The following is a 24,727-nucleotide window of genomic DNA, read 5'->3' as shown; positions in this document are numbered from 1 at the left end:
AGATCAATTTTTAAAATCCAATTCAATACAATAATCATTAATTAATCCGCGAGATGGGATTCCCCGGACTCTTTAAAATTTGAATGAACTGGAAGTTTTCAACAGGATCGCTGAAAAATCGAAGGATAACAAAATTTTCCCCGCCATTTCGTGGCCGCATATCTAAGAATCAAAATAGCGTACAAGAAGTCGTTAAATCTCATCTCGAAATTTCAATAAAATTGAAGATTTGGGATAGGATCAGAGAAGAATTGACGGGATAGCTAATTTTTCCCACTACTTTAATTCTCAGATCAATTTTAAAAATCCAACTCAACACAATAATCATTAATTAATCATGCATGTACTTATCCTCAGATTCCTCCCGAAATAAAAAAATGAATCGTTCCAGGGCCAGGAAAATCACCCCTTAATTATCCAATGACTAAAATTTGATAGCTGAGTAAAACACAAGATAATTAATGATTTAGCCCCAAATAATTAATCGATTAGCGAGGCATTTTAGCACAGCCAATTGATGGGATGAGTATCGAGAAATGGATGGAGGAGATAACGTATCGATAAATTAGGGTGATTTATGGTGTTGAAGATCTTTTTTTCTTTCTCACCAATTTTTTTTTTTCAGGTTTTTGTGCGGCGAGAAGAAGAAGGAAACGAGGTGGCACTTCATGTGACTTACTGCTGGTCTCGACAGTTCGTTTTACCTTTCTCTGTCAGCTCACTGTCTTTTTTCCTTTTTTTTTCCCCCCCTTTTTTTCCCCCGGGGGTCGAGCTTTTCCCCCCCAGGGGTCGAGCGCTTTGTCCCTTTTTACTCTTTCAGGGACTTGAGTAAACTTGATGAGGACTGCTGGTGAGCTGATGCTTGTATTCGCACACTCATTCTTGAGTAATTATCTTTCGTGTAATTATGGGGGAATTAAATTACTCGGGCTTATGATTCTACTCTGCTTACATTTCTTTTGTTTCTTTCGTTATGCTCTTTCTCATTTTTAGTTTTTTCTCGAGAATAATAATTAGTCGAATCGGCAGTTTTTCCCTGTCAAAAATGTCAGGCATTTTTTTTTCCATTTCAACCAATAAAATTGCGTCGCTTGACCGCTTTTTATATTGTCAATACAAAATATCGAATATTAATTATTTAATACGTATGGGTAATTAAACATTTAATGCATGAGCATTAATTATTCGATATCGAATTATTGATGAAGAACGGCCATTTTTTTTTTCTTTCTGATGCACTAGCGGACAATTTATTTAGAGAAATTTCCGAGGGGGGAATTTTTACAGGGAAATTTTCTCTGTGAGAATTTTCAAGGGTTAATTAAATCCGGAAGTCGAATGGAAGAATTTGGAAAGCGATTCGGATTTGTCTCTTCAGTTTTTCGGGAATATCTCGAGAGTTAACGGGGCTAGCGAAATTTCTTCAGGACCTTTTTTGTAGAGCTCAATCCGCTGTACGCAAAAGGTTATTACGAAAATTTTGATAGCTCCCGTGGATTTCGAGATTTTTAGAGAAAACTGGGGAATAATCCAAAGCGATTTCAACCGATTTCTCAAAATGCATGTTTAAACAAGAAAATTAATTAAACATGATGATTTGTTTAAAACTATTTAAAAAATGTGATCTATTCAATTTCCGAATGATTTGAGTGAATAAAGTTTTCTTTTGCCTTAATTATAATAATTATTAACAAATGGAGAAATTCAATTTTTGACGAATCGAGAAATTAAGGAAAACGTAAAAAAAAATCTCGAAAACAGAATAACAAATTGGAATAAAAAACACATTTGTTTGGTAATTAAGAAAAAGCTATTAGTCTAGTAGAAATGGCAATATTTTAGTGAATTTATTACGAAAAAATGGCAATTCCCAGTGAAATGGAGAAATAAAAAATTCCTTTGGCGAATAAAAATTTCTCTTTCGGCACGTTTCATTTTTGGAAATTAACCAGTAGCACAAAAAATATGAAACGTTGGAAACATTTCAATCAAATCGTGACATCGATTTATGCCACAATAAAAATTGCCAATCCGTTCCCAACCCCTCGCAAAATTGAAATGGCCTCAGCGACCTTGAATGGCCGATAAATTGAATTTTTATCAATCCACGGTTCAACGGACCCTCAGCGAGTGGAGCAAATATTATCGCTTGGAAAAAAGAGAATTGGGATAGGAAAAAAAAAGTGGGCGTGAGTACAACGAAAATTCAGTTACACGGGAAAATAAAATTTGAATACTCCGGGGAATTCTATCCGCGTGTTTGTTCAACTGCTCTACGTGAACCTTTATCACTCCATTGACACAATAATGCTGCGGTGGGTAAATAAAACCTCGCAAATTACTCATTTTTCCGGGGAGAAGTAATTGAAAGGCCATTTCGAAATTTCATTATGCAAATCACTCAAGAATTTCCCCATTTTATTGAAGGCTCTTTTTTTTTCCAAGATTCTTCAATCCTCGTAATTACTGGAAAAATTCCATGTGAAAGAATGAAAGAAAGAATTCCATTAAAATTCTGTCATTTTTTCAAGGATTTTTACGAGAAATATAAACACTATTTCAAGATTTCAAACGGTTTTTTTGAGATTTTGAAAAATCTCTTAAAATAATAAAATATGTCTGAATGCGTCATTTTACGTCAGTAATTATTACTTACCAAAATACTTATTAATTATAAGTACTTATTAAAATAATTATTAATTACCAAAATTACATTTTATTAAAACAAAAAATCCAATTTATCCCGAGATTTCAAATATCCAAAAGTTCCTCAAAAAACCGAAAAACAAAATCATTGTAAAATTTCCCAGTAAATTTTTAGTTTCAATAAAAAAAACAGAACTAATCAAATTGTTTAAAAATAATGAAAAATCAGGATAAAAAATCAGACTCACTTACAAGTTTTAATGATATATTTGTTTCTTCTATTAATGTATTATAATGCGTTATCTATGTAGACCTTATACATACTATATATAACTATATGTATATTTATCCGTAGTTTCACATGTGTGAGTATATATAACCACTTCTTACACAATTATCTTAGATTCCATGTGAATAGGGGGCTGTAGAAATGGAACAAATCGATTATTTACAAAATACAATTAATCAATCAATCAATCGAAATCCACACAAACGTCTCCATTCCTCATCGTTTCTCATCTGAACAGAAAATTATTAAAAATCGTGCACGTTATGTGATGCAATGCCTTATTTACTTATCAATCGATACCACCGCACTTCTCTGCGCAACGAGAATTAAAATAAAAATGGAAAATAGTCGGGGGTGAAGATTAATAAAAATACGAAACTATGGCAACAATACGGTAAATGGCAAGTACAGCTAGACTATAATGGAGATGAACGTTTTAATAGCGAATCATAAAATCAGATAAGTCGAATTGACTATTTCCATTATCAATTTATCTCTGAAACTATTGATTTAGCGTTAAAACCACGAGGGACTTTTTTGTAACCAATTAAATTCTCTACAGAAAAGATCTTTTCAGATTTCTTTCTCAAATCAATAGTTTTTTTAATAAATCGGGATTTAACGAATGTCGATTAAAAAAGTGTTCACCAAAAATTCTGTTTATCATTTTTTCTAATGATCGATTTATCTCGATAATTATCGATTTTACACGGAAAACAGTGGGGACTTTTTTGTAGTCTATTTGATTTTCTATAAAAAATGTCTTTTCACATTTTCCTCTCAAACCAATACTTTTCGAGATCAAACGGTATTTAGAAAATCTCGATTCATAAAAAAAACAGGTTTATCGAAAATTCAGTGTTTATCGTTTTTCCTATAATCGATTTATCTCGAAAATGATCGATTCCACACGGAAACGTTAGAGAACTTATCCATAGCCCATTAAATTTTCCACAAAAAAGATCCCTTGACATTTTCTTCTAAATTCAATAACTCCATAGGAAAACCGGCATTCACAAAAAAAAATTCAACTCCTCTCACTTTATCTCTCGCTACCGATTTGATTCTTTCATTTCACTGTTGGGCGATTAAATACGAGGGGATAGGCTGCGACGTGCGACACGTCGAAAAAAAAAATCTATTTCGAGGGATTGTCCTCTCAAAATTTTCCTCAATGCCTCAATTTTCCTTCAGAATACTATTAAATTGTTACAGTCTTAATCGTTTCATTAATTAAATTCAATACAAATTGTTTCTCGACGTCGATTATCTCCTGGGAAAAGCGTTGGATAGGGATTTGATCATTTATATTTCTTTCGTTCACGTTTTTGTTTGCTCTAGGGTAAACTGAGGGTAGGGATTTGAGATAATTATTCTGTTGAATGGGGGGAAGGAGATGCTGATTCATTGAAACGTAATTCTGGATATATTTAAACAGCCACAAGCCCCTAAAACACAACCAACGGTTCGGAAAAAAGAGGAGAAAACCAGTCGATTCCTCCTGCAGCTCTCGTCAATTAAAAACCTACGGAAGTCCATTACATCGATCTCCCTCCCCCTCTCACTGCCTCAATCATTACATGCAGATCGAGAGCTGCAGGTGACACACCAAAAAAAGAGAAAATTTTTTTTTCAAATGAAGAAAAACTGATCCAATCAGTCAAGTCGAAGACATTTAATAAATTCACCTTAACTACCTAATCCTCTTTACACTAGTTGCGTCATACATTTAACTACGTCAATCCGATGAGAACGATAGAAATAAAAAAATATAATATGCTAAAACACCCTTTCATCCTTATGACAATGTAGTGAATGAATTTGTTGTTTCTTTTTTTTTAAATCAATTAACCGAAGAGATTATTCATTTATAATACAGAACATGAACAGAACAGATTCAACTGAAATCACACGCGAGTACGTCATCCAAGCTGCGTAGGATCATCATTATTTAATTACTCGATCCTCCAATATATTCCCTTTAATTAAGAAAATAACGTAACATTCGTTAATTTTTACGTAATATGACACTTGGATTACGTTTTTTGAGGTCAGTGCATACAAAATTATATCGAAATAACCAGAAAAATCTCACCACTATTTAGGGTAATTTTTCATAATTTTTTGTTTTGTTTTTGTTTTTTTTTTTGCGGCCTATTTAATCATTCTAGTAGGCGCAACTCGTGATCTCATTCATTTTAAATTGATTGAATTATTTCGAGGGATCGATTCAGCGACGATTTTCCACGGGTGGACAGTCATTAACCCCTGGAGATAATTATTTCATTGTTATGAATGTACATTATTGCTAAATTAATAGTGTAAAAAAATTGAATTACCGTAGAAACTCGAGATTACATTTTTATATATATACTTTTTTTTTTATCGATTTTAGCTTCTCCAATGCGATTAGTCTTTCGTAGGTGATTTATTTAATTACGAAAATTACTGGATTTTTATATAGTTCAGCATTTGGTGCAAATTCTGCGCTTTTACACTGGTATACACTGTTTTATATCGTGTAGTTTTAGGGAATTAATTGGTTAGTTCTAATTTTTTTTTCCTTTTGCTTCACTATAATTAAATTACTCTCGTCTTATTATGCACTTCGCCCTTGGGCAGTTTAGGACCATCACAATTTTTTTTTTTTCACGAATGAAATTATCGAGGGGTCGCGGTTAATTGTCTTTGATTTACGTAATTTTATGCATCTTTCTGCAAAATGATCGTGTCACATTTTCGTTCATACGAGATTATCTCGGTGGCAATTGATTTTTGAGGAAAATGTATTCTACATTTTTCGTGGGAAATTCAATTCTCTATAGAAAAAGTCTCTATACTTTTTCGTTAAAATCACTTGTTTACGAGATAATCACGTAATTAACGGAGATGTAATTTTTCGGTAGCACAAGATCGAACTAAATAGATATTTTTCAATCTTCAATAAATCCAGATGAAATGATGCGATTGGGACGAATCTAGAGGCATTTTGAAGGCTGTAAAAAGACCTTTAAAATGGCGGCTTGCCCGTGAAAATTCACTCTGCCGATTCTGAGATATTGCAGATGGAAACTCACCGATTTTAGTTCGATCTCTCCTATGAAATTTCACCATTTTGCTCCTCAATTATCTCTTTCCCCAATAATTTCCGTATTTCCTTACACTTCATGGCAGTGTAGTCTCCATTCACATGCTGTTCAATTATCTTCGCTACTTTATACAGGAGAATTGAATCCTTACACGATAGATTAACAGATTAAAAATGTCAATTTCTTATCGATTGAAAAATAATAAAAGACAACTCCCTCGTTATTTCGACGAGTGAGGGTGAAGTGTTCTAGTCGTCATGATGATGGATAAACTAATGAAATTAATTAACAAATGGAACTATCGATTCAATAAAATAATGATTAGTATGCAACGAGTGATTCAATTCGCTATCGAATTGTCATTTTGTTTTTTTTCGAGTTAAAAGCATAGATCGATTAAATAAAATTGTTGCATTAGTGATGGATCTACTTGCGATTTTTATCTCAGGGAGATTACGCACGACTCCTTCTAGGGTACTTTTGATTGTTCGATTTGTTGTTTCGAGATTAATAGATTTTTATTTATTTACTCGTTAAGTTAATTCCTAGTTGACCATTAGTGTGTGAGACTCCATGGGTGCTGCACTATCGTACAGAGTATCTGTATCTTGAGTTGGTTCACCCTGGAGTTGGCACTGGTTGGACAATGTTCCAGCCCCACAGTCGCAGAAAAATCTGCAATAAAAAATGATAAACAATTCTTAAAAAATATAATCCTACAAAAATCCCCAACAATTTTTCCAACACATTTTGTTTGTGAGGCTGTATATCGACAGGAAATAGTCCCAGGGAAAAATGTCAGAGGAATTTTTTCTTGGGAATTAAATAAACTATAAAAAATATTCTATGAGATTTTCTTGTAGATCCATTCAATTTGGAGATAATTCTGATTAGAGGTGGCCTGGGTTCCGCAGAATTGACAATTGTTGATAATTTACTGCATAATCGATTGTTATATTGTTATATTTACCTGTCGTGCCTGATGAACTCGACATCGTGCCCAGCGTGACATGTTCGTATACAGTTGACGCATATCGCATTTCTGTCTGTTGTGTTGCACGTCTGACAGCGGTAGAAGTCATGCATTGGAAAAGATGTGTACGATGATATTTTGTAAAGACACTGGCCATTTTCCACTGCCTTCTCCACTGCGTCTTGATTTTGAAATATTTTGTTATCTGAAGCAAAATATTGCAGATTAGTAACAACCCCGAAGAAATTTTTAAACGAAAAATCAATAAATTAATGAATTTAACATTTTCAAGTCGATTGATCTAATGAATCATTGATTTGAGGAGAAAATATGGGGAGACCTTTTTTGTAGAAAATTTAATGAGCTAGAAAAAACTTCTCACGTGTCTTCTACTTTAATTGATTATTTTCCAGTGGAATTCGTAATTAAGTAAAATTAGACTCATTACCAACACTTAATATCAGAATTATAATAGAAATCTACAGAAATTTAACTTGACTGTTCAAAATATTATTGAAGTACAATAAGAAATATCGATTATTTGATTAATATTTCAATCTCCATTATGAACTTTATTTATAAATAAATGAAGGAAAGAAAAAGGTAAAATGAGATAACTCAAAATAATAATTATCGATGATTACTACCGATTAATCTCGCAAACTATCAATTGGATCCGAAAACTGTAGATATCATTTTCGTAGCTGATTAAATTTCTGACAAAAAAAGATATTTGACATTTCCTCGTAGAATCAATAGTTTTGAGATTAACCGATCATTAACAAAATCTTAATCTCATTCTGATTTAATCACTTCGCTATCGATTCATAATCTCATTGACTATTTATTATCTCAATTATTCCATGAGATAATGTGACTCACCTCTCGACGTAGGTTTGACCCCAGTGGCCAGACAGAGTCCCCCAAACCGATTATTAAAAATCTGATTAAACTCGAGGGTAGCAGTTGCATTATTAGTGATCTCAACCCCAGCAGCTAATCCATCAAAGATCCTATTCCTCCTGAGCACTGGATAACTCTGCGTCGATATGAGTACCCCAGCCTGTGCATTCCTGAATATATCGTTCTCCTCGAGTACCCCCTTGCCACCATTGAATATACAAATGCCACCATCTCTCCCATCAAAAATCTTATTCCTCTTGAGAGTGGGATTGCTGTCTGTTTTAATCCAAACCCCAGCCATTGCATTATCAAATATCTCGTTCTGCTCAAGCAATCCAAGTCCACTATTATAAACAAGCACTCCCCCATTCTGCCCACCCCATATTTTATTCCCCCTGATAACAGGATTGCTACCAGTTCTGATCTGCACACCGGAGTACAAGTGATTAAATATGTCATTGTCTTCTAGTTTTCCATGTCCATTGTCGTAAAAATAAACTCCAACTTGTTTTCCACTGTGAATTCTATTCCTCCTCAGAATTGGGGTCGATCCAGTGGTGATCCACACCTGTAATAAAGCATCAAAAATCATTTTTATATTGCATTAAAAATTAGACTTAAACATTCATTAAGAAATTAATTATATGACTGTAATTACTATGGGATTACGAATAATATCCAGTATTTTATCAAACACTCGATTTAGTAACGAAATGGTAAAGTGAGATAATTGTAATTTTATATTTTTGTTAAATATCAATAAATCTCAGAAAGTATTGATTTTACGAGAAAATATCAAAAGATCTTATTTCATGTAAATTTAATTAACTCCAAAAAAGTTCTTTCTCGTTTTCACCTCAAATCGATAGTTTTCGATGAATCGAGGATTTTAAAAATGTCGAACTGCACCATGTCCCACTAAATTTTCATAAATTTTATCTATTAAATAAATGAAAAATGAGTTCAATGACTAGAACCTCATTCTATCATGACCATTTACTACTTTCATACATTATTAATTCTGAAAAAACTATTTACGATCGAAAATGACGATAATTTAATGAATTTACTGGATGAATAATATTTTTGATGAATACACACCCCAGCCAAGGTATTAGCATAGACCTCGTTCTCCTCGATGAGTCCCTGTCCCTTCTCGTGAACATAAATTCCCCCATGCTGCCCATGATGGATCTTATTATGTCTGACGATGGGATCAGAGTTGGTTCTGATCTGAATTCCAGCGAGAGCATTTCCATAGATATTATTATGCTCAATGAGTCCCCTTCCTTCTCCAAAGATGTAGACCCCACCCTGATGCCCATTATAAATCTCATTCCGCCTGATGGTTGGATTGGAGTTAGAGGTGATCCAGACACCAGCGAAATTATTCGAGTGGATCTTGTTGTCGATAAACTGGCCCAATCCATTCTCATGAACGTAGATACCACCAGTCTGTCCATGATGTATCTCACACTGAACAACTGTTGGATTAGCTCCAGCCTTCACCTCAAATCCAGCAATCCTGTTGTTGTGTATGTCATTTCCCTCGAAATATCCCAGTCCATTATCGAACGTAAAAATGCCAACGTCCCTCCCATGGTGGATGTGATTGCGTCTCATTATTGGATTCGCGTAGTTCTTCACCCAGATACCAGCTAGAGCATTTCTCGAGATCTCGTTGTCCTCGTACGTTCCCTGGGCGTAATCTGTCACGTACAGACCCACGTTCTCGCAGTCAGAGATATCGCAGTTCTTGACGATTGGGTTGGCGCCACCACCTGATACACATACAGCTGCACCAACAACTGATGAACTACGGATTATGCAGTGGTCAATCGTTGGTGAACAATTTTCACCGATCTCAAGGCAGTAGTGCTTGTGGTGGGGCACTGTGCTCGTCACTTCTGGGGTGAACTTCAGGGTTAAGTGACCTGGAGGAACAACATTTACACGTTATCATTTAAGTCACTGGCATGTGATAAATTAGGATTAGGACTTTTTTCCAAAATCAGTTTTTGGGGATATCTTGGAATTCACGAGGAATAGAGATATTTTGATAAGAACATTTCTTGTAGCTCTCATTTTTTTAAATAAAAAATGTATTCGTAGAAATATCTCTATTTTCATTCGGTTTTGAAATATTCCCTGAAAAGTGCATTTGAAGAAATTCACTTATCCTAATTGATCTTTTTTTAGGAATTAGGTCTCTCCAAAAGTTTTCAGTTTTAGTTTATATTTTTATCAATTATTGATTAATGGAATATTCAATGAATAAATGTGATATAAATAATTGAAAACAGAAAAATTCTGGTTTCATATATTTTGGAGTCTCTAAATCTCTAATAATAAATCTATTCCATCCTATTTTCCCGATCAACACCAAAACTTGAATGCAATACTCGCCAATTTACTATAAAATCTATAAGAATTCTATAATACCAATAATTATTGATCGAGTTGATTCAAGATTATGACTAATCATCCTCCACTGCAATATAATTATACTTATTACCCCCTAGTAAACTTTCCTGAAGAAATAAGACTTTTATAAAAATAGGTATTTCTCTCGAGTAAGTAAACTATCGGGTAAATTTTTTTCCTCTCGATTCAACCGATGCGAATAAAAAATGAATGAGTTTAATAACGAACCTGCATACGCCCGTTTAGCCCCCTCCACAAACATCATGGTGGATTCAGTCTCACGCTCTAGTATAACGGACTCAGCGACATTTCCGGGTGCAGCACCGATGAGGGCGACGTCAGCGTCGATAATCAGGAATTCACCTCTGTAGGTGTCCTTGTGAAGAAAAACGATGGGTTGAGGTGATTCTGGGGCATCCGGGGGTGATGCCTGGGGATTTGTACAGGTGGATGGATTCTGGGGTGCTGATGATGGTGTACTAGGACTGGTGGATGTCGTCGATGATGGTGTAGTGGGTGTGTGTGGGGCTGACGAATTTGACGAATTCCTGTACTCCTCGACGTAGTCAAGGGCAAACTGGATGGTGTCGAAGTACGATAGATTGCGTCCCTTGAATTTTAAATCCTGAAAACCTCGACGGACGTGAACACCTCGGTAAAGCTGGCGGAATGACTCCTTCCAAGGATTCGGATAGTCTGAGTCCTCTGGGGATACGAACTCGAATTTACAGGGGGCTGGATTGAACAGGGGTAGATCGTACTGGTACACCTGCTGGTACAGGGATTTCCACAGCTCTGTGTCGTTGGCTATTGCCTGGAAGCGTTTGCACACCTGCGACATCCGACAGAGGTCAATCTCCAGGAAGTAATTGAAGATCGTCAGGAGCACCTCGTCCGGCAACTCGTAGAGGAGGTAGTGAGCTGCTGTGTTTGTGTTTGTCCCTGGGGAAAATAATTCCATAATTCGGTTATAATATGCCAGGAGCTCTTAATCGATAATTTTTTGATAGACTCGTTAGAAATTAAAATAAATAATTCAATCAAGTTTCAGATTGTGCAGGATCATCAGGATTACTGGGAAACTTTTGGAGGATATATGATCGATTTTGAAAGTCGATGATAATCGGATCATTATTTTTTATTCTGTAATCTCTTGATATATTTAATTCGCTCAAGTAAATTGAATGTCATATTGTCGAATATTGATTTCCGATTGACTGGGACTAGCCCCGGAGAATATAAGTAGAAATCAATAACATATATCGTGAATATGTAATTATTGTCATTTTTACCAATTAAGAATTAATAATAATTATTGACGGATTCTAGGATTGAACATTTATAATTCGAAAAATTCGTGTCAACTGTCAATTTCAGGACAATTACTCCGTGAAAAGTAATTACAAATTGTCACAATTCAAAGAATTCCTTAATCTTTAGAAATCCATAATTCTTTCATTATTCATCGTTACCAATAATTATCAATAATTGAGTATTTCACTTGATTGATTTCTCCAAAAATTATCGTTTTTTTTTTTCAGTTAAAAATGTATTGTAAACATTACTGCCATTATTTTACAATTGATAAGAAATTGAGAAAATTCCTGGAAATGCATTTTCAAATTAATACAAAGTTCTCAGTAAAAATAGACAATAATAATTGAATCAATCCATTGAAATTCGTAATTTATTTTCTAAAAAAAAAGAAATAATTGATTTACAAAATCAATAACGGCGTGGGAATGACCTTAATTAGCAGATATAATAAAAAAAAAAGATATTGGGGATTTCTGATGAGAAATTGGGAAGTTTACCATCAGTAGACATCGAACAGGTTCGTCTAGGTCGTTTTCTCGCTGGGAGGGTGAACGAACCGAGTGCAGCTGCAATGCTACTGCCACCCTGTGGTGGTAATGCTGAGCTTGTCCCAGGGGCTGGGTCTGGATGAGGTGGACTTTTGCGTCTGAGGTCGTAGGGAGACGAGTGAGAATGACTGGGCGATGGTGAAGGTGCTGCTACCCCCGAGACACTCGGAGATGTTCCACGTGCACCACCTGCCCCACCACCACCAGGTGGAATTTGATTCGATGCGGGACACAGGAGGTCGCATGGCTCTGCTGAAAATTAACTCATCGATTAATCATCAATTAACAACCAATTAACCATAAATTAATCACGAATTAATTACGAATTAATCACCAATTCATCACCAATTAATCATCAATTCCAGCCACTGGCCAGTTTTCAATGAAAATCTCGAGATCTAACGCAGATTCTGAAATTTTTGTTGATGCCTTTTTTGTAGAGATGATTGAGAGCTACAAAAATTGTCATTCACAAAAATTCGATATCTCTCTTTATTTCGGAGATATCCCTGACAAACTCGAAGAGATATGTCGATTTATTACTGTTTATCGATTTATTATTGAATACATCATTATCGTTTCTAAGATTTAGTCTCGAGGATTTATTTTTCCGGCGGAAATTCCCTTTTTCCCTCGGGATTATCCTGGGGAGATGATTAGGGACGAGAGGTTAATGATTTAGGGATAATTTGAGATTGAAGTATTGATAGACAATTTGTGGAAATAATCTCAGGGCAATGCTACAACTAGGAATAACTGGACCTCTTCAGAGAATTCGATCCTCAGTACAAAAATTCCCGTTAGAATTTCCCCAAAGACCTCTCGGAGTCGAGGTATAATGACATTAATAGTGGATTATTTTTTAATTAATTAACCAAATTTCACCACAAAATGCCTAGAAATATCTCTTGAATCGATAATCAAGCCGAATTACTACCGTAATTTACTCCCGCAATAATGCACTCTTCTTCGCGAAAAGTAATGCTACTAGAATAATTATCAACGGTAATTAGTAATTAATGTGTAATTAACAGTAAATTTTCAGCGATTCAGTAGCGAAAAAGTAAAAGGTGTGTTACCTTGCCGAGTTTTCGAGGAATATCTCTCAATGTAAGAGAGATAGTGAATTTTTTCTCAGAACCTTTTTTGTAGGTCTCACTCCACTCCACAAAAGAGGTCGTGAGAAAAATTTCACTAGCTCCCTCACATTCCGAGATATTCCTGGAAAACTCGAGGTAAAAAAAAATTTGGCTTGTTACCCTTCACCTTTTACCAATTAACAATCAATCAATCAATTTCTTTCAATATCCCGAATAAAATTTTGAAGCAGAACCATTTATAACGTCGATTCCCTTTCAATTTCCAAAATCTCTCACCGGACCCAAAATTAATTCCCCAAAAACCTTTAAACAATGCAACAACGAGGAGATAAAGGGTAAAATCTCAATTAAGCTAATGGCCCGGTTTTCGAGGAATATCTCTGAATCTACAAGAGCTACTGAAATTTTCATAGATACCTTTTTTCTTCCTCTCCCCCGACTCTCCAAAAAAGCTCCCAACAAAAATGTCGTATCTCCCCCAGATTTCCCGATATTCCTCGAACTCTCCACTAGACTAAAATTCATTTCACCCTTGTCTTCTGAATATCAAAATATCCCAAGTCAAAAAAAAATCATGCACCCCAAAACTCTCTTTGAAGATTTCCGATAAATCTCCGTGTGAACCCCCAAAAAAATCCCTAAAACCTGGAACCCTGGAAAAGCGTCGAGACTCGTTCTGACCGACCGAGCAGAGTTCGTCGCCACGATCGCCATCACGGGCGTTTTTAGGCCATGCACCGACACATTCCAATCAATTAATCCCCCCTCGTCCTGGCGATGAGCCCCAGGTTCCAAAAATCCCCCAAGAACTTCTCAATATTCTAGATTCCTTTCAAAACCCCAAATAATCCCAAATAACCCCAAAAGACCTCTACACCCACAAAAAAAAATTCACATCCCCAAGAAATTCGATTGTCCCAGATAATCTCACCCCAACCGATTGTCAACAAAATTTCTCGTCATCGTGGGTCAATGGACAAAGGACAGACGATTCCCAGGTGACGAAATCCCCCAGATAAAGCCTCAACTCACCAGATGACGTCCTCGAGGGCAACGGAATTCTATTCGTAATTTTTCTCCTCGATCTTCTCACGTAACTCCTCGACGAGCTGAACGGTGCACTCGGCATTTTTCAATCCTCTTTTAACAAAAAAATATTTAACAAAAAATTCACAAACACTCGTCACAAAGCACCACCCACTGGGCACCTCCTCGCCCAGAAAAGTCCTCCCCGAGGGAGCAAAAAAAGCTCCACAAAATGGAAAAAAAAAATGTCCAGAGATGAAAAAAAAAAATAACGATGAGCTCGAGGCAGTGGTTTTTTCGGACTCTTAAAAACCTAAAAGACTAAACAATGGCGAACACTTGCACCCAACACTGGCGGCCATCTTCTCGTTGACAGTCCTCGGTTGCACTCGGGGATTTTATCCACTACTTCACGGGGTTTGCCGTGGCTTTTTGAAATTTTTTTTCTCTCCCTCTGGATTGATCAAAGATGTTCTCGATTGTTTTTTTTTTGCTGCTTCCTCGGGGACTGGGGGCTCAATTTTTTTCCTCCCGATGACTTGTACAGAGATGAGGTCTAGATAGAGCTACAGTCTGTGGGAAACATCACTCGAGCCTGCGCCCCTCCTCAATCTGTACCCCCCACTTTATTCTGTTTTTTTTATTCTCGAGAGGAAACGCAGGCGCCTCTCTTGTTAACTGTTTTATTTTGGGGATTTGGGGGTTTTTGTTTTTTGATGGGCTATTTTTGGGGTGGTGACTGGGGGGGCTCGGGGGGGTGTTGTGGGGATGATTTTGTCGCGGGACCACTCGCGGACTGGGAGAGAGGATCCGGTGGATTGAACCTTTTTTTTTTATCTAGTCCATTGATGCGTACCTCCTTTGTGAAAACGATCCCAGGGAACGAGGAGTCGCTACTGAACACCGAGCTACCGCTGGGGCACGTCGCAACCCCCAACTTCGGGGGATCAGGGGCGCCAACAGCTGACGGCGCCAAATTTAAATCGACATCAGTCGATTTTGAAGAATTTTTCAATGAAATTTGAGATTTCAGTGTTTAAAAAGAGAACTGTCAACTTGTAATTCCTTTCAATTGCAGGAAATTCGCGTCAAATTTTCTCAAATGTCTTAACAATAATGATTAGTAATAAATAAATTAAATTTGAATTACTTCTGTCGCACCTCGAACCTAAAAATATAAATCTTTTGTTAAAACTATTTATCGATCCATCTTCAATAATGTATCATTTATTGTAAAAAAATTAATGTAGGAGCATGGGACAATATGGACACCATTTGGTAATTAGGCTAGGATAATTACCAGAATAATTATGAGTTTGGAGCGAGAATCAATCGCGTGGTGGCAATTCGTAATTTATTGGAAAGTGTTGGCAGGACTGGTATGCAATGAATGGAGCTTTTTTTTTTTATTTTGAGTGCAGTATGGTACGGGGATGGAGGAGAGTCAGCAAAATGACGAGTTTCTCTGCGTTTACGCCATTTTATCTTGTCTCATCCTGTCAATTACATACGTGGCGAGTCTCTACGTATGGAATTCACCTCACGCCAGGTAATTCACATTTTTTTCTCATTTTTATCCATTAATTCAGGGGATCGCGGTGTCCTGGGTACTTAGGGGGGTAACCGAGGTGTCGGCGTCGATGAGCGTAGATGAGCTCCTAAAAAACGCGGGAAAATTCAAAAATTCAACAATTAAATGCAAAATTATTCCGATCAATTCACCGCAAATAAATTGTTCATTTTTTGTTGTTTAATTAATTCATTATTGATAATTCATTTAAATTCAGTAGCGAACTATTGAAACAAGATATTTGGGATTTTTTAATTTTAGTTAATGTCGATTAATCTCGAAAACTATCGACTTCATGAAAAAATGTTAAAAGACATTTTTTGTTTGGAATTTGATTACCTACAAAAAAGTTCTCTACACTTTCTTTCGTAAATTGATAGTTTTCGAGATAATTGAATTATTAGAAAAAAATCGGTTTGTGTAATGGGGAATTAATTATAAAAAACAATTATAAAAAAATTATTTTATGTAGGGAACACCCGAGCACCATCAAGAAGAGGTTCTTCAGTGTTTTCGTTATGACCCTGATCTCACCTGCTTCCCTGTACTTCGGTATGAGTGCGAAAGTCTTTCAGAAGGTGAGGAGGTGAGGTGAGAAAAATTATGAAGAGATGAGATTTTGATGAGAAATTAATTTTTTAAGGCGACAATTTGGGAACTGCTGGGGCTGAGATGGTCAGGATTACTTCAGGCCACTTTTATCCCTCTTTTTTTGACGATGGTATTGTTCCTGGGACCCATCAGCCTCCAGGGATTCAACGGACTCTGGCGGCTGTACGCTGGTCAGTATGACTGTACGTACGATTTTTCAAGAATATTCTTCCGAAATTTGATAGCCCCTTGGGGAATGATGTTGAGAAATTTTACGGGCAATTAATCTGTCCCGAAATCTTTCTCTTTTTGGAAATTTTTGACGCACCAGAAAATTAATCGACTTTAAAGAATTTTTCAATTACATTCGAGGCTTTAGGGAATCATTGGGGGAACTGTAAATTTTGTAATTCTTTCAATTGCTTTCAATCGGAGGGAATCAGGGAATTCTTTTTATTTATTTTTACATCGATATTGCAATTTGTTAGTGAAATATTAATTTTCATAATTTTTATGGTTTCAATTAAATTTTTATTAAGTTTGAAATTCAATTATTTTCTTTCTCGTTTATTATTTGAATGTATTATTTATATTAATATATTATATATTATTAATGAAATTTGAAAATTTTTCGAAAATTTCTCTTTTTTCTGCCCTCCAACGCAATTAAAAATATCTCAAAGTTTTAAAAATTTTCAGAAATTTTTTCAATTAAAAAATTTAATTAAATCAAATTTCCAAAACAATCGAAAATGAAAAATTCCACAAAATTTTTCAGAGGTTTCATTATATTTCCCGTGAATTTCGCAATTAGTAAATAAAAATTTCACGTAAAAATTATCAGAAAATTTTATATTGACTAAATGCCTTTCAAGATTTTTTCTGTTGTTATCGTTATTAATCAGACTTTGGGATTGTCGTAATACTTGCAGAACCCATGTACTGGCTGGGAAGTGCAAGAACCCTGATCTGGTGGAGGAACCAAGTGGTCGCACCCCTGAGCGAAGAATGGACATTCAGGGCCTGCATGTTGCCTCTGTTGCTCCAGTGTTTCAGTCCCACCACTGCCATTTTTATATCGCCACTGTTTTTCGGAGTGGCCCATTTCCACCACGTCGTCGAGAGAACAAAAATGGGAATGAATTTTAAACACGCCATCATAATTTCCTGTAAGTTATCGAGACCCGAATAAAATGGGATAGAAGATAAAAGGGGATAGAAGATAAAATGGGATACAAGATAAAATGGGATGAATTCAGGTTCAATTCAACATTCCACTTTTTACAATTTTCATTAAATTTCCATATAAATAATTTCACGATCAGAAAGAAAGATGAGCGATTCAAGTGAGATGCCGTATTTTTTGAGAATATTTAAAAATTATAAAAGTAAGAGAACAATAATATAATTTAAATAAAAAATTTAGTTGACAAAAATAAATTTTTTAGACTGTCTCCAACATTTTTTGGCGAAGAAAAGAAACGAATGGGAATGAATTAAAAACGTTTTTCTATCACTATTCCATTTTTCTCGAGTTTCTCCTATACATCTCCAGCTTTTAATCGAAATTTTCCTCCTGAGGATAAATAAAGGATCACGTGACGAATTCTTTTCATTTCAGGTTTTCAATTTGCCTACACAACGTTATTCGGCGCCTACGCAGCCTTTCTGTTCGCAAAAACAGGTAACTGTATGAATTAATCAACTAAATTCTTGATAATGAATTTATTTTTAATGAACTTTACGTTGTTTCAGGTCATTTTGTAGCCCCTTTCGCTGCCCATTCGTTCTGCAATCACATGGGGTTTCCAGATTTTTCAGAAGTGATTGCCTGCAAGGATCCATTAAAAAGGACTGGATTACTGAGCCTCTTCGTCATCGGTCTGGTCGCCTGGTGCTTTCTCCTGACGCCCTTGACAAATCCAGCTTGGTTCAACAACAATCTCTTCTGGCACAAGCATTTCGTGTAATTCTTCGTAATTCTACGTATGAAAACGATTCAATTATAAAATCAGACGTTCTCTAGAAATTCAATTAAAATTTTTCTTACAATTTACCAATAATTAAATAATTAGAGAGAACCTCGAGATACGAATTCCAATCAATCCATTTTTTTGTATCGAATTTCCTCGAGGATTAGCACGAAAAATCAATAGAGTTCCAGGAGAAAGCCTGAGGTATTTCCATTGAATTTTTTCCTACGTCTCATCAGAGAATTTTCATGGATTTTTTAAAAGCTAGTGAACGATTCTCTAGCATTTTTCAAATTTATTATAAGCATTGAGGCGAATTGCCTCGCTATCTCGTTTTTAGAAATTGAATAATTAACGAGTTAATGGTTAATTGAGAAATAATTGATGATTGAACTGAGTCTCAATGTTGAGAGAATACCACAGTGCCTCACCTCGTTCCTTTGACACTGGGCATACCACTAACTGCATTTAAGTCTACGAATAATTAACTAATTAACGAAAATAAGTTCGAGTGCTTTTTGTATCATCCAATCGTGTGGGTGTTAACATTGTAATTAGGAATGCTGCAAGTAAATTCTAATTTCTCAGTCGATATCTGTTGTACATAAAATTATTGAATAATGTTTGTAGACGAATAATAAACGATGATTTATTGATCAACCCATTAATTTCATTGAGATCACAGAAACAAGACAGTCACTCGAATAATCCCCTTGAATCAAGGAATTAAATCTACTAAATATATCTTTCAGATTCAACAAATTCTCAAAAATTCCCACTCAATACAAGATTTATATAATAAACATCGAATTCATCGAACATCTTCATTTTGAGCAGTGAAAATAAATAAAATAAATAGGAACTGATAAAACTAGAATTGTTGTTATTAAATGGAAATAAAAAATTTCAAATAGTCTCTATCTCCCATTCAAAAATTACAAAAATTACTTCACTCAGCTCCTCATATCGCTACCAGAATTGATTAAAATCTAATCTTCATTAAAATGAATAAATTCAATAAAAAATATCCATTTAAAATCGAAAAAAGAATGCAATTGAATTTTACATTTTTATCAATTATCGATTTATCTCGAAAACTATTGGTCGGAGCTCGAAATTTGATAAAATATTTTTTGCAGACGATTCAATTTTCTGCTAAAAAGGTTCATTATTTTTTCTCCTAAATCCACTAGTTTTTAAGATAATCGACATTTAACAAAACTAAAATTCAACTCAATTCATTTTCCATTTCCGCTGCTCCACTTTAAATTCATGATAATTATTATCCAAACGATCAAATTCAAACGAATCATATCTCATTTTGAAGATAAAAAATATCCCTCAAATTGAAAAAAAAAAATAATAAAAATCCACTCAACCCATTTGGAGTTATTGACAACAGAACCCTTATTCATTCTGATAAAACCTGTAAATGGATTTAGCAGGGGTTCTCTCAGGATTGACTGGGACCAGCGGCTTCTGAGTTGAGCTGCGACTGATTCAAGAACTGGACATTGCTGGCCTTGAGCCTGGGCCCTGACGAGCCCCCAGAAGGACAGGGGCTGATGCAGGGAGTGGAGCAGTGGCTGTTGCTGAGATCACACTGATCGAGTAATTTCCAGAGTTCCTCAGGAGTCGGTCCCCCAGGAAAATTTCTGGTTCTGTGTGCATCGTAGCAGGGATCCAGAGCAGTGGTGAGGTCCCACATCTGGATGGCCCCACTGGAATGGCCCGTAAATATAAATCTCCTCGGTCTAGAGCCCATTCTACTGGAGCCCTCGCACTCGTGGACGCAGAATGACGTGATTACAGATCCATCCACAGACTGAATCACGCAGACTCTCTTTCCATTGGAGGCGAGTCGAACGAATAGCTGATCGGTCTCGGGTACGACCTTCTGGACAAACACCTGCTCGTCGTCCTGCTCGCCGAAGGGCCCGAAGTCGTTGCCAGCTGTGTAGCTGATAGAGGTATCCATCGAGTCCAGGGAAACAATTTTAAATGATGCCTCTGGAGTCGAGCCTGGCTGCGTGGAGATCATTCCTCGGAATCTCGTTACCGCCCAGGATCGCACGTGGTTGTACTCCGAGCAGACGGAGACGAGGTACTTCTCCGAGAGAGTCACCTTTAAAACGGATATCATTAGTGATAACGAAAAAATTCAGCTTTTTGATGATATCTCAAGATCTAGGAGAAATCGAAAAATTTCGTAAAAACCTTTTTTGTAGATCAATATCCGCTCTACAAAAAGTTTCCCACGAAATTTTTTGTATTTTCGACAGTTTTGGAAATATTGCACATGACATATCAGGAAATCCTCATGATGACTCATTAATGAGAGTATTCGAGAATTTCTCCATATCTCGAGATCTAGAAGAGATACAGAAATTTCGGAGAAACCTTTTTTGAAGATCTGAGTCTGCTCTAGAAAAAGTTCTCCACAAAATTTTCAGTATCTCCGATGGATTCGGAGATATCGCTCGTAGATTATCACTGAATTGACTCATTGATGAGATAATTTGGGAATTACCTTCGTTACACTACTCTGATGAACTGTGAAGGTCTGAAATAATTGTGGTCCATGTCCCACTGTCTCCGGATGCTGGACAATGACCCTGACACTCCCCGACTTGGTACCATAGGCAATTTCAATCCAATTCCCACAGAGACCTGCTCGAATTACAAACATTCCAAAAATTATGCAAACAATCTACCACAAAATTCCAGTTATTAGTGGATTAGAAAATAGTAATTCTGTAGTGCAGACTCTCAAATTAACGAACTTCTCTACAGAATTTGGGTCCAAGCATTTAAAAAGTGAGGGGGATGAGGCTGATGAGTCGTTTTATCACATTCTGTGCTCGTTTGAAGCTTATAAAGTCGATACTTGCCTTGTGCTGCTTATCCGGGTGTTCAGTACGTAATTCATGTAGCAGAAAACGATCATAAGTGGATTTTTTCTTATCAGAATTAGTCTTGTTAGATACTTACTTGTTTTCGGGGTGAGGTAGACAGATATTGCTGTTATTGGGTCGAGATTTGGGTCTCGGTAGAGCTCAGTCACCAAGAGGTCGTTGTCCTTCATCCTCAGAGGGAATTTTTGCATGTCTGGAGGGAGAACAATAATTAAAGTGTGAAAAGTTTTCTTCTTTTCCCAGATTTCTGTAGTAAAACTTTCAGTACAGCTCTTCCTCAATTCAAATTTTCCACTCTTTTAAAATTTGATTTTCTTGACAAAAAAAATCAATTGAAAATGAAAAAAATAAATTCTCTATAAATTATAACGATAGAAATATCATTATTCAATGATTACCTAGTCATTATTATTCATTATATTTTCTAATTAAAAATCTTAATTAAGATTTTTAATTTTAATTGGAAGGACAAATTCATTGAGTTTCTGACAGAAAATCAGATATAATTGTCTAGTTTGTTTGAAGCGGAGAAATTGATGGAATCCACTTCCATTGGTCTTACCGATATAATAAATCGATCCATTATTGCACCCCAGGAGTAGGAAGGATCCAGCAGTGTCAAAAGAGGAGATGGAGACGACGTCCTGGATCTGCCAGTGTTGAGACATGGCGTGCCAAACTCCAATTTTCCCAGTCTGAGACAAAGCCACCAGTTGACTCCCAATGAAGAAGAGATACTCCACCCTCACATTCAAGTTGAATGTCCCGATGTTCGTCTTGATGCCCTCCTCCCAGACACTCCACAGCCTCACTTGTGATCCATACGAAATAGCCACCATTTTTCCTTCAGCTCCAGTTCCCATTTTTGCATTAATTGCCACCCTCTCAATAATTGCCTCGATGTGGGGACTGGTGAAGGCGTGCTGCCACCCTGAAGAGTCTTTCAGTCTGTAATATATTAATTTCAAAAGAATAATCGATTGTTTTTTTTTAAGAAGTGGATTATTGCATCATAAATCGATATTGCGTTCATATTTATGAATCTGTTTGAAGTATGACCTGTAACATGTGATGAAATGAGCATAAGCAATGACGATCCAGTTATGATGAGCCTTGATGATCTGGACCCTGAGGGGATCAACCCATCCCGAGGCCTGAGCTCCAAAGACAATTCCCACCTCATTTTTAAATAATTTATTCATATCTGCAGAGCTGTTGCGAACGTGTCTGAGATCTAAGGAGGGATTCCTAGAGTGCTGTAGACTTCTCTGAGGCACTCGGTAGTCCAGCGACGAGTTCCTGGAGTGAGGGGGCTTCTGGCTTTGTCCACTAGTCCCTAAAAATCCAATAAAATCAACAAATCAGTACGAAACTTGTAAAATGCAGTAAATCGCATGTCCCATTTCGTTAAACTGTCGACTTCTCGCGGAAACTACCGACTCACGATAAAAACTGTAAAGGACTTTTTTCAAGGTGATGAAATTCTCTCCAAAAAAGTTCTTCCACTATTTCCTCCTAAAACCGATACGTTTCGAGATAATCATCAAATAAATGAATACCAAAATCTTAAAATCGAATGAACTAAACGTTTCAGTAAGCTTTTCGTAAATAACTCCAAAACCAAGAGGAATAGCAAAATTATTATAATAACCTTTATTGCAGAGATAATTGCACTTTAAAAAAAAGGTCATTACAAAAATTTGTCTATCTGTCTTAGATTCGGAGATATTTCGAAAAATGACGCCCACCTGCAGTTCCAGTGTTTCCCTCGGGTCGTCCTGAGGCCCTGCCATGGACGGAGACATCAGCGACAGGAGGGACCCCTGCAGGTTCCTGAAGAGGAATACTGGGTGGAGGAAGATATCCATAAAAAAGAACATCCCCACAAGACGATTGCGTCAAATCCTCGCAGAGGATGAGCCTCTTGATGAGTGGAGTTATTCCATAGTATTCAGCCTCGTGCCTCAGGGCTCTGATATCCGCATTCCTCAGGTCGATGTCCCTCGTCCTCAGGTAGTTCAGGATAACCGAGAACATCTTGGGGTCTCTGTCCACGAAGAGGGCACCTGTTTCATCCCTTCTACTGGCTATTCTGTTGCTCAACAAAGCAGTGAAAAATGAATCTGGAATCCAGGTGAGGGTCTGCCTGGAGGTGGAAAACCTTGTGCCCCCCACATTCAGGTGCACGATGTCTCCCATACTCAGGGAATGGACAATCGCCATTTGTTTTTTTTTTAAGGGAAAGCCACTTGTCAGTTATCACCAGCTGCCAATTTTCACTCTGGTGACAGCTCCTTGTCCAGGGGAGCTGTCATGCTGGAGACAATGGGTAAATGATTAACTCAAGCAGTTCCTTTTCGTCTTCCTGGATTTTTTGGTGTCTTCAAGGCTTTCTATGGGTTTTTTGACGGTTCACCTTTCGTTTGTGGGGGGAAATTAATCGGAAAATGAACACAACAGGGATTCACTACAGGTGATCTTTTCACGGGCTTCTCCAAAGAGGATTGACTGAAGTAGAGGCTCAGTTCTGGAGGTTTGAGTGACTCCAGCGGCATCGTAGTACTGCGCCCCAAGAGAGGGAGGGAGCCACACGCAATGGGGGTGTCATCCCGTCAGTCGACCCGGTAACTGCCCCAGTAGCAGTTCCGCTGTCAGAGGGACCAGTCAACTGGGTGAATTTTATTTTATATGTTACGAAGTTGGTATTCACTGAAATTTGAAATTTCGAAATTTTTCGAAAAGTATCAGGGGAGCATGAAAATCGAGGAGGTATTCACTAAAATTTAAAAATTCGAAATTTTCTAAAAAGTATCAGGGGAGCATGAAAATCGAGGAGGTATTCACTGACATTTGAAAATTCGAAATTTTTGAAAAAGTATCAGGAGAGCATGACAATTGAGGAAGTATGCATTGAAATGTGAGAATTCGAAATTTTTGAAAAAGTATCAGGGTAGTATGAAAATCGAGGAGGTATTCACTGAAATTTGAAAAATTCGAAATTTTCAAAAAAGTATCAGGGGAGCATAAAAATCGAAGAGGTATTCACTGAAATTTGAAAAATTCTAAATTTTCAGAAAAGTGTCAGGGTAGCATGAAAATCGAAGAGGTATTCACTGAAATTTGAAAAATTCGAAATTTTCAAAAAAGTGTCAGGGTAGCATGAAAATCGAGGAGGTATTCATTGAAATTTGAAAATTAGAAGTTTTTGGAAAAGTATCAGGAGAACATAAAAATCGAAGAGGTATTCACTGAAATTTGAAAAATTAGAAATTTTCAAAAAAGTGTCAGGGTAGCATGAAAATCGAGGAGGTATTCACTGAAATTTGAAAAATTCGAAATTTTCAAAAAAGTATCAGGGTAGCA

The 24,727-nt window shown here is 36.4% G+C and overlaps 3 protein-coding genes across 5 annotated transcripts in view; 1 reads left to right on the top strand and 2 right to left on the bottom strand.

Annotated features, from left to right (window-relative positions):
• Nucleotides 1-3,451: 3,451 nt before the first annotated feature.
• FBXO11 (F-box protein 11) lies at nucleotides 3,452-15,198 on the bottom strand. The gene is made up of 7 exons (XM_011305245.1): nucleotides 14,322-15,198; nucleotides 12,139-12,441; nucleotides 10,553-11,266; nucleotides 9,002-9,834; nucleotides 7,880-8,468; nucleotides 6,995-7,202; nucleotides 3,452-6,699 (listed from the first exon to the last, which is right to left on the bottom strand). Exons 1-7 carry the CDS (start codon nucleotides 14,416-14,418, stop codon nucleotides 6,570-6,572), a joined length of 2,874 nt encoding a protein of 957 aa, XP_011303547.1. The 5' UTR covers nucleotides 14,419-15,198; the 3' UTR covers nucleotides 3,452-6,569.
• Nucleotides 15,199-15,724: 526 nt separating this feature from the next.
• Nucleotides 15,725-19,500, top strand: Sras (Ras converting CAAX endopeptidase Sras). The gene is made up of 6 exons (XM_011305244.1): nucleotides 15,725-15,864; nucleotides 16,358-16,463; nucleotides 16,529-16,667; nucleotides 17,409-17,645; nucleotides 18,098-18,160; nucleotides 18,232-19,500. The coding sequence occupies exons 1-6, from the start codon at nucleotides 15,749-15,751 to the stop codon at nucleotides 18,444-18,446; spliced, it is 876 nt and encodes a 291-aa protein (XP_011303546.1). The 5' UTR covers nucleotides 15,725-15,748; the 3' UTR covers nucleotides 18,447-19,500.
• Nucleotides 19,501-19,527: 27 nt separating this feature from the next.
• The window catches only part of LOC105266814 (BTB/POZ domain-containing protein KCTD3), a 5,578-nt gene continuing 378 nt past the window's right edge, over nucleotides 19,528-24,727 (bottom strand). Inside the window, exons 2-8 of one of the 3 annotated variants that reach the window (XM_011305242.1) lie at nucleotides 23,113-24,032; nucleotides 22,424-22,700; nucleotides 21,927-22,312; nucleotides 21,441-21,557; nucleotides 21,341-21,346; nucleotides 20,980-21,119; nucleotides 19,528-20,574 (exon numbers count right to left, since the gene is read on the bottom strand). In XM_011305242.1, coding sequence (XP_011303544.1) covers nucleotides 19,903-20,574; nucleotides 20,980-21,119; nucleotides 21,341-21,346; nucleotides 21,441-21,557; nucleotides 21,927-22,312; nucleotides 22,424-22,700; nucleotides 23,113-23,587 — 2,073 coding nt within the window. In that variant the 5' untranslated portion in view covers nucleotides 23,588-24,032 and the 3' untranslated portion in view covers nucleotides 19,528-19,902. Of the gene's footprint in view, nucleotides 20,575-20,979; nucleotides 21,123-21,340; nucleotides 21,347-21,440; nucleotides 21,558-21,926; nucleotides 22,313-22,423; nucleotides 22,701-23,112; nucleotides 24,069-24,727 lie in introns of those variants that run through there. The other 2 variants (XM_011305241.1, XM_011305243.1) reach the window with 2 other exon arrangements.

Source organism: Fopius arisanus, unplaced genomic scaffold (genome assembly GCF_000806365.1).
Source record: "Fopius arisanus strain USDA-PBARC FA_bdor unplaced genomic scaffold, ASM80636v1 scaffold00041, whole genome shotgun sequence".
Classification (NCBI taxonomy): domain Eukaryota; kingdom Metazoa; phylum Arthropoda; class Insecta; order Hymenoptera; family Braconidae; genus Fopius; species Fopius arisanus.
This window is presented reverse-complemented; position numbering and strand designations above follow the sequence as displayed.

Bases quoted from the DNA above. Each gene is read 5' to 3' on its own strand.
- Sras (XM_011305244.1), top strand. From the start codon at position 15,749: ATGGAGGAGAGTCAGCAAAATGACGAGTTTCTCTGCGTTTACGCCATT. The intron at 15,865-16,357 runs GTAATTCACATT...TATTTTATGTAG, and splicing joins TGGAATTCACCTCACGCCAG to GGAACACCCGAGCACCATCA. The intron at 17,646-18,097 runs GTAAGTTATCGA...TTTTCATTTCAG, and splicing joins ACACGCCATCATAATTTCCT to GTTTTCAATTTGCCTACACA.
- FBXO11 (XM_011305245.1), bottom strand. From the start codon at position 14,418: ATGCCGAGTGCACCGTTCAGCTCGTCGAGGAGTTACGTGAGAAGATCG. The intron at 11,267-12,138 runs GTAAACTTCCCA...TATTTTCCCCAG, and splicing joins CTGTTCGATGTCTACTGATG to GGACAAACACAAACACAGCA. The intron at 6,700-6,994 runs GTAAATATAACA...TTTTTATTGCAG, and splicing joins GAGTTCATCAGGCACGACAG to ATTTTTCTGCGACTGTGGGG.